This window comes from Lissotriton helveticus, chromosome 2_1 (genome assembly GCF_964261635.1).
Source record: "Lissotriton helveticus chromosome 2_1, aLisHel1.1, whole genome shotgun sequence".
NCBI classification, from domain to species: Eukaryota; Metazoa; Chordata; class Amphibia; order Caudata; family Salamandridae; genus Lissotriton; species Lissotriton helveticus.
This window is the reverse complement of record NC_136059.1, coordinates 1030784168-1030809513: the sequence shown is the minus strand read 5'-3', so window position 1 is coordinate 1030809513 and position 25346 is coordinate 1030784168. Positions and strand designations below refer to the sequence as shown.

The 25346-nt window shown below is 43.1% G+C and overlaps 2 protein-coding genes across 8 annotated transcripts in view; one reads left to right on the top strand and one right to left on the bottom strand.

Moving 5' to 3' along the window:
• The window catches only part of RMI1 (RecQ mediated genome instability 1), a 120121-nt gene that overhangs the window by 25245 nt on the left and 69530 nt on the right, over window positions 1-25346 (bottom strand). Inside the window, exon 1 of one of the 6 annotated variants that reach the window (XM_078675812.1) lies at window positions 5658-6062. The exons of 1 other annotated variant lie outside the window; for it this stretch is intronic. The gene's annotated coding sequence lies outside the window, so the exon portion shown is untranslated. 4 more of the 6 variants (XM_078675809.1, XM_078675810.1, XM_078675814.1 and 1 more) reach the window with 4 other exon arrangements.
• On the top strand, window positions 6217-17464 carry HNRNPK (heterogeneous nuclear ribonucleoprotein K). 2 transcript variants are annotated; one of them, XM_078675818.1, is made up of 15 exons: window positions 6217-6395; window positions 7284-7361; window positions 7481-7578; window positions 7670-7726; window positions 8764-8807; window positions 9560-9632; window positions 9801-9914; window positions 10201-10329; window positions 10823-11130; window positions 11217-11253; window positions 12668-12718; window positions 14936-14951; window positions 15033-15100; window positions 15914-16083; window positions 16627-17464. In XM_078675818.1, exons 2-15 carry the CDS (start codon window positions 7316-7318, stop codon window positions 16664-16666), a joined length of 1251 nt encoding a protein of 416 aa, XP_078531944.1. In that variant the 5' UTR covers window positions 6217-6395; window positions 7284-7315; the 3' UTR covers window positions 16667-17464. The 2 variants fall into 2 exon arrangements, with proteins under 2 accessions (XP_078531944.1, XP_078531943.1); XM_078675817.1 differs by having other exon boundaries at window positions 6221-6395; window positions 9783-9914.

Sequence of the window (25346 nt, the reverse complement as noted above, 5' to 3'; positions counted from 1 at the left end):
CATGTTGCATTCCAAATGCTTTAGGTGTCACATTCGCAAAAGTTATAACTATTGGCATTGTAAATGACAAAGCCATCAATTTAGCAATTTTAACAACGAAAAAATAAATAAATTGTCATTTACAAGACCAATAACTACAACTTTTCTAATGCGAAACCTATTGCATTCCAACCCCACTCACCCACGCAACGTCACTCACACACACAACGTCACTCACACACACAACGCCACTCTCACACGCAACGCCACTCTCACACGCCACTCATCCACGCAACGCCACTCATCCACGCAACGCCACTCATCCACGCAACGCCACTCATCCATTTGCAAAACGAAAAAAGTTAAACTCTTCTATTGCGAGACCTATTGCATTTTCAATGCTTGTTACTTCATTATGCCTAATCGAAAGTAAATAAAAAGATGGAAATGAACAAGTCATATAGGCGCATGCCGCTTTATATCGCACCGAAAATATTATTAAATGTGCACCATGTACGTATACCTCGTTCGTCTCTTCAAACTGTCCTCTTTGTTCAAACTAAGTACAGAGGCAGATCAAGCAATTAATCTTTCGAGTTCGCCTTCCTGCTCCAGGTAATGCCTTAACGAAAGTCAGCATGCATGTTCTTAACCTTTTTAGCAAAACTGGAGTGCCATGCTGTGGTCAGATGTGCCGAAAACGCCATGGACAATGGTTTTAACAGTGCTCAACGACGTGTTAACCGCGGTCAAGAATGTGTTGAGCAGCTCGCATTCCCACCCAAGAAGGCCCTTGTTTACATTTCAATTATTATGTCTTGCTAGACTAAACTGCCCTCAACCAGTGGCGAGTCCTGTTGCTAACAAGTCTAGGTAATTTTTCAAAGCAAAAACTAAGACACAAAAGCCGTAAAGGATATGTGTATATAACAAGATGCAGTTTCCCCCCTGTGAACAAAATGTATCAGTATCTCGGAAGGAAATTTTAATGTAAACGTACATTAGTACAGGCGCAAAATAATTGTATTGGTTTACAAAAACATGCAAATGACATTGGTAACAACAATTTAGTTGGAGGCCCATGTATATTTTCTCTGGCTTTGATATGTCGGGTATTCGAGCAACAGGGACAATAGAAGGTTCCTGAAACCATGCGTGGGACTAACTTTTGAGCAAAGAAACAGGACAGACCTTTATAGATTTCACCAACAACGAGCTTTAATGAAAGCTCTTTGTATCATCCCTCCTAACCAATGTCACAAGCTGATGCACATTTTCAACTACAGCCCTACAGGTAAGCATGGAACTGTTGCTTGTCAAGAATGTTAGCTGCCCACCCTTTAACGTAATATACCCATTAAGCGGACCAGTTCGAAAAGGAATAATTACTTTCTTATAATCCCAGTTCCCCGTAATGGGTACTACTACTTTTAAGGTTGAAGTCTATCAAACAGCACAGCTGTCTGCTAGCAAAGAGATACTGGGGGCATACTGAAAACTTCCATAGGAGTGCATTTCACCTAATGCTTACCATTGACATTGTGTTTTGTAACTCATCTATACCAACTTTCTATTTGCTGGCTTTATTTGTTTTAGGCTGCCCGGCAAGTCTTTATCCCTCCTTTGGAGCATAGCTTGTTTACCACCTCTCTGACTGGCTCCTTCTATTCTTTCATGAGTGCTTGCTTTCTGTGAACTCTTTGTTTTCCTATCTCCTCCTATCTATCTATCTATCTGCTGAACTGATTCTACTTATGTCTGCCACAACCAGTTCATCAATCTTGGATCAGGAGCAATGGTCCGTCTCCCAGCTTGTTCATTTTGGTCAGTGCTTTTTACTAATAGAATAACTTAAACAATCCTCTTCCTCAATTAAAGTCACGTCATAGGCGCTGGAAATAGGGGAGTGGGTGTTGCTGAAGCACCCCAAAAATAACTGTGCTGGAATTCAGAAGGGAATTAGCAATACATAGGCCTTTAAATTTAGTTTTTATCTGGTCTCATTTGCTGCACATTCAAAGGCAGAGGTCACATTACGATCTGTCAGAGAGGTTGGTGTTTAATTTTCTTTCTCTGACAGCAAAGTGAGAGAATTTATGTGACAATTTTGCTGGTACGAGGGGGGTGTGTGAAAGAAAATGTTATAACATGTTATTTTGTTCACGCACATAACATTTAAATGCCAGTAATTAACTGTGCAAGTATTTCAGAATATATCAGGAAATCGCAATCAAAGCACTTTTTCTGTAATTCTGAAGCGTGGTGGAAAAATAATTTAATACGATAGAAACAAAATCAGTACATTAGGCGATGCCGTTTTCCACACATTATCGTTTGTGTGCTGCCTACTTTTATCAGTACAACTGTATGCATGTGCAACTGTGATGGTAATTTCAATTGAAAATCTGCTTCTGTAATGGCAGTGCGCTACCACACCATGCTTACTTCACATCACCCCACTGGCACTGCATGACACACTACTCCACTCTATCATAATATACTCCGCAACTTTATTCCACCACACTTTACGCCTCGCCACAACATTCCACTCTGCGGCATTCCACGCCACTTTACAATACTGCACTCCACGACACGCCAAAGCAATCTGAGCCACTTCAATCCATGCTTCGACATTCTGCTCCACTCCGTGCCACGCCATTCCAGTCTACAACACTGTTCCACTTTTCTGCACTCAACCTCGCTCCACTCCAGTCTAGTCTACAACACGGTACTTTCTGCCTCTCCGCTACACTCCCGACTCCCCTCCACGTCACTATTCTGCAAGTTTAGGGTAAACTTTGATGGAACAATAAGCCAGAATCAAAAATCTAACTTATGCAAAAGGCAGCCCCCAGTCCACTTCATGTTATCTATCACATGGACAAAATTGCCCGTTTGTAAAGCAACTAAATATAGTCTGCCATGTTATACATATGAATATCATCAACAATAGGTACTATTAGTTAGTGCGGCAGTGTTACATGTCAACTCTTGATTTAGGCAGGAGGTTTTTTTTCTCATGCTAAACAAAATGCCATTTCACTATACCCTTGCATAAAATTTCCTCCACTTCACTGAAAGTCAACAGAGAAATCAAATTCACCCACTTTTTAGGTCTTCACTAAGACAGCACATGCACGGTCTGTTGCAAGACATGTTGAAAAATTACAGTAGGATTAGCCCACTGCTTACTATTGGTTGGCTTCATTGTCACTCATTTGCTTGCTTCTTTTTCATTAGCATGGGTGGGCTGCCCTGCCTTGTCTTGTTTTTGTCCCACCCATAGAGGATGGACGTTGTACTGTGCCCTACTGTTCGCCTTTTTCAGGCACTACTTTTTTATTTCCATTTAAACATTCTACGAAAGTACACATTATTCTAACTACTTCCTCCATGTGCCCCCCCCCCCCCGTATTCCTGTCTCTCATTGGTGTGCTTCTCTTCCACTACTCCTGCATTGCTGGCTTGCCTGTGTGCTATCTCCCTGCCAGTTCTGTGTTGTAGCGTTTCATTGTATCCCCCCACCCACCAGCACCGTTTGGTTTCGGTCATCTGCCCCCTGCCCACCCTGTACTGCTTCCTACTACTCGCCTAAAAAAAACTAACAAAAAAAAGTTCACTTCTTTGTTCTTTACCAATACAACTGGGATCAGTTGCAGAAAACACACGACTATCATGTTGTCAGCACATACGGCCGGTGCACAATCTTACAGAAGGACACGTCAGAACCTTTTTTTGTTAAGCAGAAATGTTTAGCCATGCAGCACAGCATTAGGGATATTGTAGTATTGTTGTAGTAATCAATCCAATCTAATTAAGTTAAGCAGTCTTTATTTCCAACCAAGTAAGGTACAAGTTGATAGTAGGAAAGAAGCAGTGACGAATGAATCAACATTCCACATCAAGGAAACAAGTAAGTAGGAATATAGAATGTGGCACTCTGAAGAAACTCTAAACATAGAATGCAAGAGATAAATAGGTGAACATGCAGATAGACATGCACTTACCCAAAAGTCCATATACTACAGATATGCTGTGGAGTATGGTTAAAACCAGTTGCAAAGCCAATAGGTCTCGAAGGCGAGACCTATTGGCTTTGCCAACACTTATTTTCTCCAAAGGTCTCTCCCAAGTGTGTATGTAGGGTTGCCACCTGAACGTCTTTAGAACTGAAATTACCAGAATTTCATGCTCAGGATGGTAAAAATAAAAGAAATCACCAAAGCGTTCCCCTTCTCCGCTTTAAACGACCAAATCCAATGAGAAATCACTTTAAAATTTTCCAGAACTGCCTAAATGAACCCTGCCCAATAATTAATCATACAGAAAAGACTTTAAAAATAGAGGGTTTTACATACATTTATATTCAGGCATAATGTCCCTAAGACATGAACAAATGATCGATATTATCCCCCGGAAAAGGTGGCATCCCTACGTGGAGATGATTAAACTAGGTTTGTTCCAGGAGTAACAAAGTCAATGAACTGGACTAAAAATCACAGCTTAAAAAAGATACGATTCCAATACAACGCAGTTTACAGCAATATTAGCATGCAGCATCTGCTGGGCACAATTCGATGTACATGGCTCACTCCGTTCTATGATTACTTGAACTAACCCTACAAGTTATCCCTATGTTACAAGTGCTAGAGCGGACAAGCTGCTTTACAGTTAAAACCCTACAGGAGAAAAGGCTGATGGGTTTGTTATAGCTATTAAATGTAGCAACAGTTCATTCACTTTGACGGCTGAGGGTTTACCATGTTTAACATCACGAGTCTTCCGCGTGTCGCGTTTTTCTTGGCAGACATGTTTTGAGGGGCATTCTACAAGTCTGCTGTGATAAAAGCGCCATCTTAGTGAGGGTACGCAACCCCAGTAACAAGCAATTATAGACAGGAAGTGTTGTTGGTACAAGCTCTGGTCCGGAAAAAACAAGCCAGATTAGGCTACAAACCTCAACGGTTACTGCAGGAAAAACATTCCCATGACACACGTGGTTAGAACGCAACCCATGTCGCTATTCTGCATCTATTATAGGTGGCAACAACCCAAAGACGTTACAATACGTACATGGCGTCGAGGTGGCACTATCCTTTATACAAATTTAAATTAAATGCATGCGGTTTTCTGGGACACGCCGAAAAAAAAGAGTACAGCTGTAGAATGGCCATGGAAAAATAAACGTGCAGTTTCTTGTGTTTAAGAACTGGGTGTATGTACATTGTAAGAATCCATTGTTTTCTTCACGAGGTGTATTGCGTAATACTAAACGGAATAAGGATTGTGTTCCGCAAAGCCTTGACTAAGAAAAAATATAAAAACTAGACTACGTTTTAAGGAGCTAAAAACTGTTTTTGGCAGCTTCAGCGACCGATTATGGCGTCATTTTTGTCTACGAAAGCCCTTCGCCCTTAATGTAACAAGATGTCACTGTCTCGGCTCCTTTGTTTCAACGAGAAGCTTCAATGTAACCCCCGTTTCACCCCACATGGCTGTTAAATACATTTGCTAAGGCTTAAAGCAACAAAGAGCAAGTGGGTACCGGTGCGAGAGCACAGCATGCGCCCGTTACTGGCCCTACAGATGTCCGCTACTGCTTCACGGTGTTGCGGGCTGCGGAGCCGGTGAACTTAGGAAAGAGACAGCCCGCCAGACCCGACTGTGCCCACTCTCACCTCGCGAGATTTACCCGTCGCCATATTCCCTCCTACCACAGGCCCGAAGACAAAAACGCACTTAGTTCCGATGTGAAGCGAATGTTTCTAAAACAGCTCTGTATGCTTGCAGTAACTAATAAAAAGTACATTTCGTTTTCCTAAACTGATCACTGCACAGTATAAACCAGGCAACCGTTAGTCCCTTTCGCAAAGTGTCACGTGTATACTGGTGCTCCTCGGCAACATAAAGCGTCATGACTACGACTTTGTTTCCTACCCAAAGGGAACAATACGGAAACCGCCGCTCTCGTGCACCGTCAACTTAATTCACATGATTACTTCTGAGAAATATTTTAAAAACATAGATCGGTCCGTTGGTTCATTACTTCATAGCAATTATATTTTGTTTAGTTTCAGACCATTTATTGATTGGTTTGTAGGTTTAAAACCAACAAATAACCAGTACAGGCAGCCTAGTTACTGTATAACTGACACAGCAGGGACAGGAGGCGGTCACAGGAAGAGGTTGGGAAAACAAGGGATGGACTAAATAGGAACGCCCAAAGGTTTACTGGCACTCAAGCTTAGCCAATGGACTAGCGCACACGGAGAAGGCGGGTTTGTACGACAGCCTATCAGCTCGCACATGCTGTAGCGTCGGAGGCTTTCCGAGTAGATATTACAGTAAGGTGCAGTCGCATTTCCTCTCTACTTCAGTCCGTGGTGAGAGCGTGTGGGCCTAAGCGAGTGCGTGAGGTAAGAGGGAACTACCTTTTGTGGGGTAATCTTTTGGCGCTGCTATGAAAGAAGAAGCTGTACTTTAAATTATTATTCTCCGAATGCTGCAAGTAGACTTTGGTAGGATCATGAAGGCTTTTTTTCCTTTACTGGTGTATGAGTGAGACGTAGTGTGTATACTGGTGGACGATACGGTGTTAGTATATTTCAGGCTTATAAAGGATTCGGCTCCGCTTTTGTTCAGTTTGATGGCTATTGCTTCGCAGGTATACAGCGGGTGTATGTAACAGTTTTAACGTATTACTATTTTTTTTTCTCCTCAACACGTGGGTGAGCTTGGGGAAGTAAGCTAGTCGATAATTCTGGCTTCCTTGGTAGCGTTTTTTGTTGTGTGTGGCTGTACGGCTCGAGGCCTGTGTTGCCGGGCAGATCGCGTGAGACGCTGGTGCAGTGCGTGTAACGCAAGATGGCGTCGGTGGCCATGTTACTTTAGTGTGTAGACAGCAGCACGAGAATGGCGGCCCGCAGCCTTTACTAACCTTATTGCCCTGATACCACCCATGTAGTTTACCGGACCTCGCTACTGGTGTTAAAGACTATATCCGTACTGGATACAACAAATACTACTGGTTTAGCACGTCGCACGCGGCACTTATTAAAGCGTCCTGTCGGGGTTACTGAAGCCGCCATTATTGCCGCCTGCACGAAGACAAAATGGCGCCATGTAATGGCGTAAGAAATTGTATGTAGGAGAGTTGTCTGATAGGTGCATTGTATGTCTATTTAGGTGTTCCGATGTGCTTTAAAAGTGCCTTTCTACATGTGGAGTTGCAGTACTTAAATTGTATACCATGCGCGTTTCATTTAGGCTGTTAATCTCTAAACCGGACGTTTTACTTACAACAGGCTAAGTTTACATCCAGAAGGTGCTCAAGAAAATGGAGACTGAACAAGAAGTTGAATTCTCCAACACAGAAACCAACGGTAATGTGACTTATACCATAGTGTAATAACAAGTGTTGCTTGTTCTTACTTGGAAGGCTTAGAGGCAGTCAAAGAATAGTAGCAGACATTAACGAGAAAATTCACGATTTATTATATAGGAAAGCGCCCAGCAGAGGACATGGAGGAAGAACAGGCATTCAAAAGATCCAGAAATACAGACGAGATGGTAGAACTGCGCATTCTGCTCCAAAGCAAGGTATATGAACGATAGAAATGGCCGCTGATCGTACTTTAATCACATTCTCCTAGATGTGTTTTTTACTCGTGAACTATTTATTTAAATTTAGAATGCCGGGGCAGTAATTGGAAAAGGTGGCAAAAACATCAAAGCCCTGAGGACAGACGTGAGTATTTACTAATTAAGTTGTTTAGGGCTTATCAACTACTGGAAACGTTGCTAGCTAGCATCGAGTTGCATGAATCTAGTTTCTCACGTATAGTAGATATCCTTGAACAGGAGTCCGATAGAATGTTATTAATACCGCTCATAGAAAGATCCATTATCGTTAAAGTTACTCGGAACGCACGTGAACACGCTTTGTAACGTAAAGTGATAGTTGTCGGTAGATTACTGAAAACTACCAACATTACAATTAGCACTTTCTGTTGCCGACAGTCGTGCTCTGCACTCCCATAAATAAGTCTTGTGTACTCGACTGTACCTCACATTGCCATTACCCTCAGCGTTTTAACCTGTAACCAATCTTAAAGGGGCGTGATCTAATGCGTGCTGATCTCGTTGGAGCGTGAGCAATGCGCAGTCCATATGCGAGGTCATAAGACAGATTGTTGTCGTTGGGTTTTGCTCTTACATGTACATCTTATGAAGTAACATGGGTCTTTCCTAAAGTCCCTGAGCTAAACCATTTATTGTGGGCAGTGTTCTCATTTCAATTCTAATAGATCCTGGTCTAATAATCATTATTTTGTATTGATTATAAGACTGTTCGTGCCCAAATTGGAGCGCTTTAATTTTCCCATCCTGATAAAAACCTGCCTGCTTTGAATGCCAATATTTTAATTAGAATCTGTAACTTAGGTCCACAAATGTTAAAGCATTATCCAGTATACGGTTACCTATAGTACAACTTGTTTCATTAATGAGTTATTGAGTATAGTTTGTATTACATTAAAATGTGTTGCTTTTCCCCCTTTTCCCTCTCCTTGTTTTTTTGGCCATATATCTCCGTTGCCCATGTACTGGATCGACCTGTCCCTGCGTTGCCCATCATGACGTTGGCCCATCCACCCCTGAACGCCCATGTGAACCCTGGTTGGCTTTGCCCAAAAATGTGCTTGTTGCTTAACGGGCACTATACCTGACAACTTCTGAATACCCATACCCAATGCCAACATCCACGACCGCCAATGACCAATGCAGTACAATGCCAGTGTTTCAGTCCCAGACAGCAGTGGCCCCGAGCGGTATGTCCCACAGTTTATGCCTCACTGCCTGATTAGCAAGAGAAATGTGTTTTATTATTACCTGCCTTTTATTATTAAATAGTAACCCCGTATAAAAATGTTATTGTCTTTATCGATTTTGTCTTTTTTTCCCATAAGTATATATTTTCACTGAACTTTTATTACGTAAGTTTCCCACCCAAAATCCACTAATTTCAATGGAAGGAGCACAGTTTAAATAAAGTGTTGCATTTTGCTGCATCATACATCAAATTATTTCTATATTTTCTTGCTCTGTCTTTGTGGCCCACCTTGCTCTCCCTCCCAACATCTTTTCTGGAGAATTCTAAGTCTGGTTCACTTTCACGTCTCATGTTTGTTTGTCTCGTGTCCTGCATTTCTGTTCTTGCAGAGCCCATTAGTTACCTACTTTCTAACTTATCTCCATTTCCTTGCTCAAGATATAATGTTCTGTTCCACCACTTGCATATTCCACTTACCTATAACTTGTCGGGTGTGCCACTGGTAGAAAGGTGGGAATTCTAATTTAGTGGAGGGGGAAATTAAAAACGCTGCTTTTTAGTTCTGCTCTACTTTATTGCCCATTTAATCTGAGCCCTTCCACAATTCCATAACTATAGTGCCATGTAGGCGTTAATAATGCATGTTCTAGTAGACTTCCGGGTGGGCGTTGTTGGTTGCGACACGTGAAAAATCCACTTGCTGCACACTTACTCTTTTCTGTTCTGCTTTATGGTGCTTTCCGTTTTCAGCATATTGAGCATCAGCGCGGACATAGAAACAATTGGAGAAATACTGAAGAAAATTATTCCCACCTTGGAAGAGGTAGGTTTTAAATATCGTACTTGTATAACCTGCACACAATGCCTTAAGGTTGCATTTTTAAACTGTTTTACCTGTTAGTATTTATTTTGTATATGAAATGTATATTGATGGGGAGTTTTCACTATTTTTTACCAACTAACTTTCTAATAGTCTCTATTTAATCTGCAGTACCAACACTTCAAAGGAAGCGACTTTGATTGTGAACTAAGGCTATTGATTCACCAGAGTCTCGCAGGTGGAATTATTGGTGTGAAGGGGGCGAAAATCAAGGAGCTCAGAGAGGTACTGAGCTGTTACTTTACCTTACACCCCCGTTCCTTTTTCGTTTGTCACTGGTCCAGCCCACGTTGGTAACTAGAAGACCACAAATGAAAATGTCTCCTACAATGGATACTGTTTTTTTTTATTAAACTCCATTTAAGTAATTATAATTCAGAATACTTTGCAAGTAGCCCAGTGGATTTAAATCAACATGTCCCCAACCCCCTTCACTTAGGTTAGCAGTGTCTTTTATAAATGGGTATTACTGTACTAATGCTGTTAAATTCAACGTCCGTTTTCTTTTTAGAACACCCAGACTACCATTAAGCTCTTCCAGGAGTGCTGTCCTCACTCAACTGATCGCGTTGTTCTAATCGGTGGAAAACCGGACAGGGTTGTTGAATGCATCAAAGTTATTCTTGACCTTATATCGGAGGTAACTGTCTATCCCGTCTAATAGCTTTCGAATGTAGATCTATATTCCCTATACACATCAACTTTTGAGCTTGGTGCGAGTGATCATGTAAGATTCACCTCGATGGAGCACACCTCCAGATTTACAAACCTACAATAAATCGGAGAAATCCTGCTATATAGTATTCCTCCATAGGAGGGGGAGCAGCAGGGGGTGTTATGATCATGGCTGAGATGTACACAATGTAAGCTAGATATGCAATGCCCTAGTTGAGAATCGCGGTTGCTAACGGACCCCCCCTTAACTGTACGGTGGGAAGTGTAAAACTTCACACCTGACGCCCACGAGGCTCCCATCATTTATCCCGTGTAGTAAAAATAGTTTAAACTGCCTAAAATATTGACTTGGATTAGTTTCTGAGTATCGAATTTTCTACCCTTTGGATGCATGTAATGTTTTGTCTGTTTCACTTGTTTTTGTTTGTTCCCTAACTTTTCTTGGTTCCCACCTCAAGTCTCCAATCAAAGGCCGTGCTCAGCCATATGATCCAAATTTCTATGACGAAACATACGACTACGGTGGCTTCACAATGATGTTCGATGACCGAAGAGGACGACCTATGGGATTTCCTATGCAAGGCAGAGGCGGTTTCGACCGTATGCCCCCTGGCCGGGGTGGGCGTCCCATGCAGCAGTCGAGACGAGATTATGACGACATGAGTCCTCGCAGGGGGCCTCTTCCGTTACCTCCTGGCCGTGGAGGTAGGGGTGGTAGCAGAGCCCGCAATCTCCCTCTACCACCACCACCACCTCCCAGAGGAGGGTAAGCTGTTCTGGTTTTTATCTAGACACTTGATTTGTGGTGGTGGCTGTTCAGGTGGCATTACATATCTACCTTTATTTCTTTAGTGACAGAAGAGGACGTCCCGGCGAATATGACGCAATGGTAAGTTAATCTGTTCACGGTGAAATACTGTGTAAATGAGGCTAACCCTCTCGCGTATATTACGCTCTTGTATTATGTAACTGATACTATTGTGGTTCCATAACTATTGGTCCTATAATTTGGTCTGGGTATTTGTATTCAGAATATTTCGTAATGAGATCCTGAAGGGTGGTGTATGCGAAACTGTCGGGTGAGGAGCGCCTAGTCAGCAGGGTAGCGGTAACACTTTTATCAAGATGCCATCCCCCTATACTGTAGAGGTCCATAACAAAAAAAAATTGTGCACCGTATCCGTTAATGACGCTAACGGAATGAGTCATCCTCCATACCTTTGATGGTGTTCCAGACAACGCAATCAAACGTTATTAAAGCACAAACCTCCAGACCAGTCATCCTCCTTTAACTCCTGACCTTCAACATGCATATGGCTGTATCCTCTATATTTACTTACCAGACTCGCTTTTCTAAATGACCTTCCCTGTTTTTTTTTTTTTTTTGCATGGGTGCTTTTATTCTTGTCCACAGCGCATACTTTTTCCACTGTAGTTTTATTGCTGCTCAAGCATAGCCTCGTGATGTCCGTCTTTAATCTTATAAAATTGACGCCAATAGCAATGCAAATTGGGTGATTTAAAAAAATATTATTCACCTTCAAAGTATTTGCATAAACAGAAGTGCAACTTTCTCCATTGCTTGTATACTGTTGCTGCCTTCAGGTCTATGAAGAACGCACCATACTTTCTTTTCTAATGCCATGTCATTGAAAAAACAATTGTTTGCTGCTCCCTAGAACAGGGAAACTTTGAATTGTGGCGCATTAGCGCTAGAATTGGAGTAGCACACGTTAACTTGAGAAGTATAAGCTTCCCAGCAAAAATGAGTGACTCCAGCCGAACGTGGTAGGATATAAATACGACCAATGCGTATTGCAATCACTGCCTTGCAGCAGAGTAGGGAAACCTTATTTTTCCCCATTGCCCCAGGCTGCTGTGCTTTCTCCTGGTACTACCATTATGCTTCAGGATACAATATAAACTGTATAACCGGGGTCTCCAACCTTTTCTGTAACAAACCACTTGCAAAAGCTTCTTTTAAAGTAAGCTGGGCTCCACACAAGAGCTACTCACATGGCCCTGGAGAGCTACTAGGAGCTCACAAGTTACTTTGAGATGACTGGTCTATAACCATAATGCTCTGCACAGCTTTCCTTTACAGCACATAACACCTCTGTAGTCAGGGCGGCTGACGCGCAATCTACCTTAACGTACTGAGGTCCTGAAGGGTGACCGACCTGTAGCAGTTAAGGGAAATATTTCTGGCATACAGTGCTATGTTCTTTGTTATGAGTGTTAGGGGCTTTGCGTATGGCTTCGAAATTAACATTTGACTAAAATGCCTTTTACTTTCATTCTAGTCTTCCCAAACCTATTATGACGCTGGACGACCTGGCGAATATGATGCAATGGTAAGGTTCAACTGTAGGGGTTTTGTTGCTTGTACCTACTTCATTTTGGCCATGCTCCTTTTAGACTTTGAGTGACCGTGGCTGGATCTGCAGTATCGTGGCGTAGCACTGTTAAAGGTCTATTCAGATATTTGAGGTACATTAGGTGCTTTTGTCTTGTAAGTGTGGCTTTGATTCGGCCCCTTCTAGATGTCAGTAATGTAGTCTAGTGACTTGACTAATCTACTCCACCCTGTGAGCTGGTTTCAAATTGGGTACTCCTAGGCAAATATTGTCTTGTGGAGTTGGCTTCGGGCATATTAACTACAGCTTTATCCCTGCTTTTTTGGCTTTAAAAGCCAAAGAACGGAGATAAAAATATCACCCTATCACCAGAGTGCTAACATGCAAAATCGCATGTTGGTACCCTTTTTCACTACGCTTCCCTTATCTCTAATGACATGCAAAGTGGACATTCCAGAGCAAAATAATAGAAATGTCACTTATCAAGCTTCACGCTAACCCTGTTGAAGACAAAAGCAGCGCAAACTATGGTTAACACTGCACTGCTTTTTTACGTCTGCTAATTTTTAGACTTAGCCATGTAATCCAATGGGAGGTGAGTTGCATGGCTAAATCCACCATGGGCTACCAACGAGGATATCACTGCATTACCAGCTATAACCTCCCAAGATGCTGTTATCACCGGATTTTTTTTATCGCCTAGGCGGTTAACGTTGTTAATAGCGCGATAATATCCAGCGATATCGGGTGTTCGATATTAGCGCTAAGCGCCCTTAGCGGTAATTTTCCCTGTTCCTTGTTAATATGCCCCATTATCTCATAGAGCGCACTTATAAATATGCAGCTTCACTATTTCTGCTGTACAAAAACTGTTTACTAGACTTAATGTTTGCTCCCATGTATAACCAGAATCGAGCCCCTATGTAGGGGTACACATGATGCCTGGCTTTACTCTACTGTTTTTGCGCTCACAAGGGGAACTCTGCCCCTTTACGACCGCAAAAATGGAGGTGGTATGTATGAAAGCTCTTTTATGCAAGTAGGTGGCTTGCAAAATATGTTTGCAAGTCTCTATTAGGAAGGGGTATGGTAAGGGTGTCCTTTCCTAATAGCGAGTCTGAAGTAGGCAGGAGGGTTCAGCGACATACCATTCAAAGAGGTGCTTTTGTGAATAGGTCCCAGGGCCTGCTAGCCCCTGAAGGCTTCGTTTTTGTCTGTTTTTAAAAATCATGTTTTTCTGCAGGAAGACAGGCTTCATTTGAAAAAAAATTGCTTTATTCAGAAATTAAACGGACATGGGGCGGTCTGGTGTCTCCAGCAGGCCAACAGCCCTGTGTTTGCATGCCATTCCCAATAGGCTGAAAATTCCGACATGCCTCAAATGAATGGGGATGGTCCCTTGCGACCCATTTGGAATTGCACACAGTGTCTCATAGAGTTGAAGGGTTGTACATCTGGCCCTTCGTTCACTGGTTGCACTTATCTGGGCAGGAGTAGTAATAATTTCCAGTTCATGTTAAACTCACTTCGTAAATATATTACTAAAGCATGATGTACCATCCTTTACATTTAGCATATTTTCTGTTGAAATTGCCACAATTTTCCCACTAACATGTAGGTTCACTGACTGCATAAACAATGTTTGGAATTGGGTTTCAGTAAAATTTGCACATCACCAAGTAAAGTGTTGTAACGTTTTGGTCCTATAAACTGACTGAAATTTCTTCAAATATATTTTGCTAGTTAGGAGCAGTTCACTTGGCTATTTCAGTGTTTTTAGTAGAAAAAAGCCTGAGCTTTTTAAGAGTTTTATTAGGAAAAAAAAGCCGGACCTCTTAGAGCCATACATTTTTAATGCTTTGCACAGTTCTATTGTAACGGTTCACGTTTCAAAATCCTCAAACGTAAGTCACAGAAAAATTAATGTAGAAAAACACTTATCCAGTCTGAAAGCCAGCAAATGTGACAAGATCAGACTTAAAGTCCTCTTTATTGCTCTTTCACTTTGTATCGATGCCTTTAGGTGTTCCTCGTGTTATATGATTTTCAGCTGATTTGTTACTAAAATTAACTTCCTAATCGAGCCCTGAGTATATTGACTTTTAAAAAGTAAACTCTGCTGTAACATTTAGCGCCTTTACTTTTTAGTATTTTTAAACGTGTCTATTTTTTTCCCACCCCTTTCTCCCCAAATTTCGTGGCTGATGTCTTCAGGGTGCATCTGGATATGGTAGGTGCCCTTCCTCTTAAGAGAATGTTGTGTTAGTGTAACGTAACTTGAAGGCTGATTTTGTTTAATTTTGTCATGTAGGAGGCCGTGGTTCTTATGGCGATATTGGTGGGCCCGTCATCACCACACAAGTAACAATTCCTAAAGACGTAAGTTTCTCTCCCCGCCCCTTTTTTTTTTTTATTGCTTGACTGATTTTCAGGCTTTGTGTTGAAGAATTAGCACCCGTTGCGCTTTTTAGTGTTTAGTGAATGCGTTTTCCACCGAGTTCCAAGTTATGGCCTTGCCATAATTATGTAGAACATGGGAATTCTTGTATACAATTGGCCTTCACATTTGATAGGCAACTGATGCAAACTGTTAGTTTGATATAGTTCCAAATCCATTGTAGTGCATAGCAGCTTCATCTCATTGCAAAATGTGAACTCTTTACAGAATGCGGTTCCTGTCTGAAAGTACGTTTTGTAAACTGACATTCTGGTACGGTCGTGGTCCAGCTGATGACCTGATTTGCGGTTAGGTATTTGGTGAGGAATTAATTGGGACTTGTTTGCACTGAAATCTCGGAAGGCACAACCTGACGTAGTGTTGGGAACGCCACCAGAAAACTGATCTTAAACTACAGTGTCTAGTAATTACCCTAACCCCTGATTGATGCGTAACAGCTAATGTCTAGGGTTGCAAGAAGGTCTGAGGCAACATTTAACTCTTGATTCTCACAAGACTTGATCTACAGGATGCACTACGTAATCCACTCGGGCAGCATTAAGTAACACCTGTATTGGGCATGATGTTTCTTCTGCACGTCTTTGCAGTTGCGCGACTAAGTGTTAATCGAATCCCGTAATTTCCAAATATGTTAAGATTAACAATATTAATGGTAGTTCCAGTTGTTCAAATTGTCCGCTTTTCTTTATCTATTTGAAATTTAAGAGTTAAGTGATTTACTCTTGCTCTTTCAGTTAGCTGGATCTATTATTGGCAAAGGCGGACAAAGAATAAAGCAAATACGGCATGAATCGGGAGCTTCCATTAAAATAGACGAACCGTTGGAAGGATCGGAAGATCGGATAATTACAATCATTGGTACACAGGACCAGATTCAGAATGCACAGTACTTGCTCCAAAACAGGTACAAAAACAACTGTTAATCATCGAGCTATCCTTAGCGTACTTGCTCTAACACCTGTTTTGCTCTTTTTAACTTCTCTATACATTCCCTACTAAAACGTACCTGCTAACCTCCTTGGAATGGAAGTTTTCTTTGGAACTGCTGCAAAATCAACTTGTATAAACTCAATTTACTTGAGCCTGTAGACAAAAATAGAAGATTCAGTGGATCTTGGCCTAGTTCTGTGTGGAAGACTAGTGATTTTGTTGTTTTTAGATAACTAAATTGACAACAAATCGCAGTCTGCCATATGGCACAGGCCATGCCTCTACAGGACAAGCTCAAATGGGTTGGTTTTGATTGGTGTTCATTGCAGCATTTCACAACTAGCACGTTTCCTGCTATATTAACATCTTTGCTTGCCTTTCCTGCTGTTAACCTGATTAGTCGTGCACTGTTCCTTTTAAAAATGGCCATGGCTTTCTTGTGGCTCAACTTCTGCCTTAACTTGATGTGCATGCATACCACGGTTACTGATGCAAATTTTTCCTTTCTTTTTTGTAGTGTGAAGCAGTATTCCGAAGACTATTCTTATGGGTTTTGACTTCTAAACAATTGAGGCACGTGCTCAAGGGTTATAATGTACAATTTATTTTAGTGTGGAGCAGTATTTTTTGGCAACTTTTCTATAAGACTAGTGAAGAATGAAGGAATCCTGCACCTTTTTTCTTCTGCGCTTCTGGTAAAGCCATCATTCCTCTGCTTCATTAGGTCATCTGCGTTTGAGGTGTAGCAGCATCTTTCCAGTTAACCCAACACTTAGTTCTTACGTGGAGTGGTAAGGGAAGTGTCTGAACGAGTTTTATTTTGGTTGTAAATTGTCCTGTTAAAAATGTAACTATTGTGAAGACTGATGTACACTGCATCTTTTTGAAAAAGTTAGTATGTCCTGCCATGAGCTATGTGCAGAATGTGATGTTTTGTAAACATTTTATTATTTTTAAAAAATAAACTTCCGAGAACCGTCTGTGTCTTGTTGAAACTTGTATAGTGAGTATACATTGCTGGTTTTGTGAGGATTAAAAACGATTGTTTAAGTGTCAACTCTGCAAGTAGGAATCTCATGGCTGTACTAGAGCCTAGGGGCAGGTTTCAAGAGACCGTGTAAAGCCGATGGGCGGTGAGAATGAATTCAGTTTGAATTTGTATGTGCTTGAGCACTTAATGCTCATTAATTTTGTTTGCGTTTTAGGTATACTGTGGCTAACTGTACCTGCCTTGCAGTTAAGGCTACTAAAATAAGTCACTAGCATGAGCAGTACTGAGATTACACTTGTGGCTGTTTATTTTAAAATAAAACTCTTGTTTTCTATTCTCACAAATAAAATTAATTTTAATGGAAGGTTTGTGGTGTCTTCATGACCTATGTTGATTTTATGCTCTGGATTTCCTGCAAATGAACTAGAGCAGTTTATGTCCCGTTTTAGCTGTCTTGGTAATTCCCTCCCTGCTGGAGACTGCCATAAAAATAACTTGGCCTATGGTAGTGCCACTTTGTCTTGTGGCTGTTGCATGTACGCACATCTGCGGGGCTTTCCTAGTCTTCCGAATGTATAATATAGTTTTGGGAGATGTCCGCCATATTTACACCATGGAACCCCATTCCTGTTGAGTAACAGTGAAACTAGACATAAACGTGCTCCTAATCTCTGCTTCTTGAATAGGGTCGTGCCTCTGCATAACCGACCATGAGCAGTTTTTTTTAAATTGCAGTACCTTTTTCACTACTAGGTCAAATGGGATAAGTTACTGCCACACATGTACAGCAGGCCGTTTGCAAACGATGGCTAATTATCTTTAATTAGCTGCGGTTTGTTTTCAAGTGATGAAATAGCTAAACCGTGCCACCGAATGCCTTTTTGTGCTGCGTAAAATTGTTAACCCATTATAGAATTCGTACTCTTTTAAAAGCAAGCATGTTGGATTCCTACTATCACGAAGACCAGTGGTGTAACTTCTCCCTTAGTTGAAGGTGGAGCAGGTCCGATCCATGCAGACTGTTCGCCGACTACTTTAACCCACTGAGCTCACATTGGTGCCACTAGGATGAGGGTCATCGAGACCATCTTTGATTAGGGAGGACGGCGATGCGTCTGCTAATATCCCCGAAGAGTTGGTGCACTGCTCATGGACTATGGGTACCGCTTTAGGTACCTTTTGTTGGACTTGAGGGTGGAGGTCCCACTCATGGAGTTGATGCGCCCTGCTTCACAAGTCTACAAAGATGCCAGCCGCTGGAAGGGAGCAGGTCCTCGTGCAACAGTTCCGTCTAGCTTGCGCCGCAGTCCGCTCGTATCTTCTAACCACACTGCCCCAGGTCTTATTTAAGCGGGTCCTAATGCCAGCACCTCCTGCAGCAGTACTGCCCACAGTAAGCTACCAACTGCGGCTCCTCTACTAGTTTCTTGCTTAGCCCAGCCATTTTTGCCCGGTTTCTTTTTTCTGCTAGTGTCTTCCTGCCGTTTCCTCAAGACCTGTCTTTTCGACTGAGCCTTCACACCCACTTATTTATTTAAGAGGTTTTATATAGCGCCGGCTGGACCCAGGAGTATCGGAGCGCTTTACAAGGTGTCCAACAGGTACAGTGTGTATAAGCACAGACCATGAAATAATAAAAGAGCAAGTCCACATAGGATACATGACCTCTAGATAAGAGTAAAAACAAATTGCTAGACACTGATTAATACAAAATGGCGGTCACAGTTTGGGCAGGAAGCCTCACTTAAGTATAAAAAAATGAAAACTGGCAAGAGAAATGAGGGTCATGAGGAGGGGAGTAAAGGTGATCAGATAGAAAAGGAGTTGGCCAGGCGGGTGGTCAAAAGTCATATGCGGAGCAGCTAGGCGGGGTGGTGCAGAGGGGCGGGGCTACCAGGGAGCGATTAGAAACCCCAGTATTTATTAAGGAGAAGTTGAGTTCTTTTTTGGAGCTAGGGTAGGACTGGTTACAGCGGAGGTCTTTTGGGAGGGCATTCCAAATAAGTGGGGCATTGCCTGAAAAGGAGCGTGACTGAGTATTTCTTTTTCTGTGGGGGGGATACGTAGGAGGGTGTTGGAGCTTCTCAGTGATAGCGTGCAGCCTGCTTTGGTCAGTTTGTTGAAGAGGTATGTTGGTGTGTTTTGGTGGAGGATTTTGTGTAATGCAGGCTGTTTTATATGTGGCTCTACCTTCAATGGGGAGCCATTTAAGGGCGGGAGTGATGTGGTCATATCGTTTGCAGTCCGTGATAAGCCTAGCCGCGAGGTTGAGCACAGATTTAAGAGGTGCCAGGTGGGTTTTGGGAATTCCGGTGAGGATGGCATTGCCGTAATCCATGCGCGATAGAGCAAGCGATTGGACTGCCAGTTTAAAGTCATCATTTAGGATGAAGGGCTTAATTTTCTTAAGGTTACGGAGGGTAAAGAGGGCTCCTTTGGTAGAGTTGTTGATGTGTACGTTGAGTTAGGCGGTTGTCAAGGGAGATGCCCAAGGATTTGACTGAGGTGGCTAGGGACAAGGAGCAGTTGAGGGTCTATGATCCACTTTTGGATGGGAAGCTGGTTGTTTTTTGGGGAGAAAAGAATAATTTCAGGTTTTTTGGGGTTAAGTTTGAGATGGTTCGAGTGGAACAAGGCTTGAATTTTGATGAGGGTGTTGTTGAGGTGGAGGATGTCAGCATGGGTTTTTATCTTATGGTAGTTGTGTATCGTCAGCGTAGAGGTGATAGTTAATCCCTGCTTGTTTGAGAATGAGGGTGAGGTTCCATGAGGTACCCACTCATGCCCAAATACCCCAGCGGTGACTGCTGCACCCTACAAATGAGTTGATTGAAGGTCTGTTGCCATAAGCGATGGTGGGCTCACCAAGGTGTGCTCAATCCTATTAGCGTTGGTTTGTCTGTGGTAATGGTCACCTGCAGAAAAGGGTCTTAAGAGAACCAGCCTAGTGATAGGTTGTTGCTGTTCAGCACTGCAGAGCTGGTATTTATCAGCACTCAAGCTTTCCATGGACCCACCACTTGTATTCACTGACTGGTGAGGCACTGATGGAATAGATGCATGTGGTACACTTTATGACAGCAATCATTAACTGTTAAGGTGAACAAAGTCGAGGGGGGGGGGGGGGGGTGGCCACTGTTTAACACCAACCCTAGAAAGGGCTGCAGAGGATGAAGGTGAGATTTCTGTGTATCTACAGTGAAACCTATTCTGTAGAGAAGGGTTGGAGTAGTCCATGTGTGTTAGCCAGTTTTTGAGATACAGGAACACGTGGCTGTCTGCATCTCCATGATTCGTGGCAGCCTCTGAAAGACATTTGGTGAAGACCCCAGAGGAACATGTGATGCTGGTTACTTGAGGTTAAGTGCTGCCTCTTGGGCAGTGCATTGGGGTGTCATCCAAGTTTGTCATGGCAGTGCTCTCAAAGGAGTTGCTGGTTGAGTTGCATAAGCGCCAGTATGGGGTGTTGAGTACAATGAGTCCTTGGGATAAGGAAGTGCATAGACATTTTTAGTTGCAATTGGTCTCTAGTAAGATAAATGGTTGGGCCGTGCAGTATGACATTTTATAGGAGCCGGGTTTGACTGAGATAGTGGATTATTAGTTTAAGTGGTTGAGACCTCACCATATGTAGCCATTCTGTTTGGGGTCACTTCAAACCATCAACAAGAGGATCACCTTCAAGCTCCTCAACCACACTCTCAACACTCCACAACTCTGGACCAGCCTATCTGAACAACAGACTCCACTTCTACACGCCCGCCAGTTCTGCTCTCCCTCACCCCACGAATCCAGCGTACCACCTCCAGAGGCAGATCCTTCTCCTTCCTTGCTGCCAAGACCTGGAATAGCCTCCCCACCCACCTGTGGCAGACCCAGGACCTGCTCACCTTCAGGAAGCTCCTAAAGACCTGTGTTTTCAAGCAGTAGCAGCAGCCACCCACACAGCTCCTTGAGACCCTCACAGGTATGTAGTGTGCGCTACAAGATCTTTGATTAATTGATTGAAACCATAGCTCTGTCCTAGGGGTGGTGGCCGAAATCAGTCAGGCTTACTTTAAAACTACATCAGATTAGGTAACAGGGATGTTATTTTTAGCAGCTTTTTTGTACTACAAAGCACCAACTACGGGTATCTGGGTGCACTAGACATGATTGATGTCAAAATTTGAGACTGCTTGTGATGGAGTGTGGGTGGGAAACAAGATCCAGGTTAGCCCTAGTGAAGTGTCCCCATTTGCAGTCTTCAGGGTTAGAGTGCACTCTTATTCCTGCCAAGGGTCCAGGATCTTTTAGGTACCTCTTAGTAAGTTAGTTACCTGGTGTAAGTGTTCCTCTGTTAGTGAGACAGTGGTTCTTGCGCTGAATAATGTTTAAGTATGGCACATCCCTGTCTTCTCCCTTCCAAGCAGCATCCTGCTATTTTGTGAACATTAGAGAAATCTGTCCCTAAGTTCCTTATCACATTACCTCAGTTTGACACGTTCACCTGTTGCATGCTTTGTCTCTTACCCAACACTACTTTCATTGGGCTCGGCTCCTGGTGCCACTAAAGAGAAGTTCGAACCACATGTATCCTTCCAGTATCAATTTTTACATTGACTGGCCCACAAGTACCAAACTAATGTTTGGGGCATGAGAGGTATATGAGTTTTTTTGTATTTTTTTTTAATTTGGCCATAGCATCACAGTAACGTGAGTGCAACTGTGTAGACTCGTTCCTTGACACAAGTTAAGGTCCTGAACTGCTCTGTGCCTGGAGGGGCACACCAAGGGTGCCCTAATTTTGATCACTTGCGGTCATCAGTTTATGATGTAGAGCGGCACTGTTTGAGAATCTGTTTCTGTGGCCAGCCTATTTTGGATCTCAACTAGGCAGCACATGCACTGTCAAGAACTGGTGTATGGGTATTTAAATCCTTTCTGTTCATTGGACAGTAGCTTACATTTGTCCCCTTTTCTCTTCTGGTCACGTCCCGGAGACTGCCCGTTCCATGCATCAGTTGAGTTATTGTTGCACACTACTTCTTTTGGCTCAGCTGATAATTTCCTGCTCTAGTTTGCGGTTTGTATCTGACATCCGTCATTCTACGTGGTTGATGTTATGGGTGCGTCAAAGATTCAAACTTCATTTAACTGTCAAAAGAATTTCGTTGGGGGTGAGGTGGGAGGAGACTAGCCCACACCCTTTTTTCTTTTTACAGTTTTGTCACAAACTTGGCCCGAAGATATCGGAGCGCTTTGCATGAGCACCAGTTTTATTACAGATGGACACATTCCGTTTTAGGGCCATGGAGATTAAGTGATTTGCCAGAATCGTAGGATGTTTGAGCCTCTTGCCAGACTCTAGCCTGTTAACTCCGCTTCAAAGTTGGCCGTTCTAGACATTAAGGCACAATAACTTGCAGTTACCATTTGACTAAGGATGTCAAATCAAGCTCTAGCTTCAATGTAAGGTTTTTAAAAGTCGCTCATTCAAAAACCACTGTGGGTTTAGTTTCTTTTGAGGCCCAATTCGCAGCTACACCGGATAGCCTTAATCGCCAACCCATATTAGAAACTGATACCTTTGTGACTGGAGAGGTCGAATCAGCCTTGGACTCTATTCCTAAGAGCAGAGCCCCCCTATCCCTGATTGCGTCCTGGCTGACCTATTTAGGTACCATAGTGCTAATTTACTATATTCATATACTAGTAAATGCAATAGCGTGGTGCAGAAATACCGATTTATAAAAAGGGGACCGCACACGCAACTATAGGTCTGCTAGCCTACTAGATTTGATCCAAAAAATCATGGCCAGGCTTTTGCTGAGTCAATCTGTGCACTAGATTGAGGTGAGTTTGCCGACATTCCTGAAGCTGGAGGGATGAGACCTATGCACTGACGTGGACTGAACAAAGTTCCTTTAGAAATCTGATTGGGCATTATGGGCTTTATTCTTCCAGTAGGATTGCTACGTTGGGTCGCGAGGGTTTAGTATACGACTGCAGACTGCCATCCTTTTGTCTTCCACCCCCCCCGATCGCTGTGTGGCCAATGATGCCCACACCTCATAGTTCCTTTGTTGTGAGTACCCTGGGTTGGAGACTACCCTTCTGTGAGGAACATCACTACAAAGGCAGTGTCTAGAAAGGAGCCTGTAAGGGCAATTGAAATAAGAACCACCCCAAACCAGTTCTGGATGTGTAGAAAGTGGCACACATGTTCTGACCACTTTCACTGTTTTCCTGATCCATTTGTTATTAGTGTTCCAAATTCTCTAACCATAGAGGGGCATGCTCTGCACAGCACTCCGAGAAAGCTGTGCAACCAGTGCTGGTCTGGTGTCTGACTTAGAGCCAACTCCTCCCAGAAGTGAAGGGACATAACCTGAAGTCTCGCCATACTGGAAGAAGCTGTTGTGACTGGATAAAATATCTAGAAACCATAGTGCTTGCTGAGGGATGGAATGAATCTGCCAATTCTGTAGGAGATGTCAGAAGCTGTGAGACCCTGGTGCTGCTGGGGCCTGTCAAGAGAAGAAAGACACAGGACCGCGATCTGAGAGCCCAATTTCCTTCCCTCCATCCGCTCTCCGGTTGAGAGCTTCCCATTTTTCTTAAAACCGGCCTCCCAGCTCAGATAGTCTGGGGGGGGGGGGGGGTTAGAGAAGTAGAGTTCTGGTAGATTTACCGCAAATATATAAATTTCCTCTGTCTGCTGAGGGGGGAGAGAAGTAGAGTTCTGGTAGATTTAACACAAATATATAAATTTCCTCTCTACCTGCGGCCTAGTGGTTAGCGGCACTCACTACAAAATGGGCTGCCAAAGGCAAGGCCATCCTCGGCAGGCACCTGCCATGCTTCCCTTTTTAACCCAGGTATGCCATTAACAAGAGATGTTTTATCATGCTGCACTGAAGCCCCACAGAATTGCAACAATTACTTGCACCTGTAAAATTGGAATGGACCCATCACAGGTTTGAAATGCAAATGTGCACTGAACCCCCATACAGAACAACGCAAGAAAGCAGCAAGGCTCCCCAAATCACTCCTAGGAGGACTAATTAACGCTAGATTCCCTCCCCCAGTACTCCCAGAAAATTCAGGATCCGATCCTGGATCAGAACCTTGATATTCTGTTTGTTACAGAAACTAGGCTCCGGGAGTGGTGTGGCCCAGACATTGCACATGCCCTTCCTCAAGGGTACTCCATACACACACAAGATAGATTGGATGCACGCGGAAGTGGCCTTGGAATTCTCAACTGCAATACATTCCAATGCTCCTCCTTTTAGATCACTGATTTTAGGTTTGTCTTCAGATCGCGGTTTCTACTACTATCCCTGGAGCCCTAATCTACCGTCTGACAGGCTCAAGCAACAAAGTCCTAGATTCGCTGGATGACGCCCTTGGCCCTCTAATTCTCAGCTACTCCAAGTTTACCCTCCTTGGGGACCTCAACCTACACCTAGAATGTAAAAATAAACCATGAGTTACAAACTTTTTAGACTCACTTAACACCCTAGGTCTAGAACAGCTGGTATGCTCGCCCCACTTATTGCGGGGGACATACCTTGAATGGAATATGTTCCAATTACCACTCCCTCAAAATAAACTCCTCACTACCCATGGCCTGGACGGACCATTGGTTTATCCCATTTGAGATAAATCGCAAGTCCATCCACATCATACATAGCCATGCAAACGGCCCTCCCACCATGGTCCGGAAATGGAAAAAAATGTTAATCAATCCTGATCCCAACAGTATAGCGCTGGACCTCAGACCCAATTTAACAGGTGACCCAGCTATGGGCTCACAACATTTTACCTCTTGAATGTCCCTACTCTGTTTCGCACTAGGTCCCCCAGTCAACTTAACTACGACATGAATTCTGCCACGGTGCGGCGGTTTAAATGAGTGGGGGGGGGGGCTGCGTCTGCCAACGGCCGCGTGCAGCACTACCGAGGTAGTGCCCGTTACGGCCGTTGGCCGACGCGTACAGCAAAGGGGTTAAAAAGGAAAAACCCCATCATCAAAACCACCTCCCCTTGGTTCACACAGAAAATGATAGATCAACATCTCCAATGTAGACCGCTCGAGTGCCAATGACAAACTATAAACCAGTTTAAACTAGCCTTAAAAACCTATAGTCGCCTAATCGGACAAGAAAAGAAAGTATACCTTGCCTCAGCTGACTTTGACTAAAAAATTCTTATTAAGCTAGTGAAATCTTTCACGCATCCCAAAGCACTCTAACAAGAAA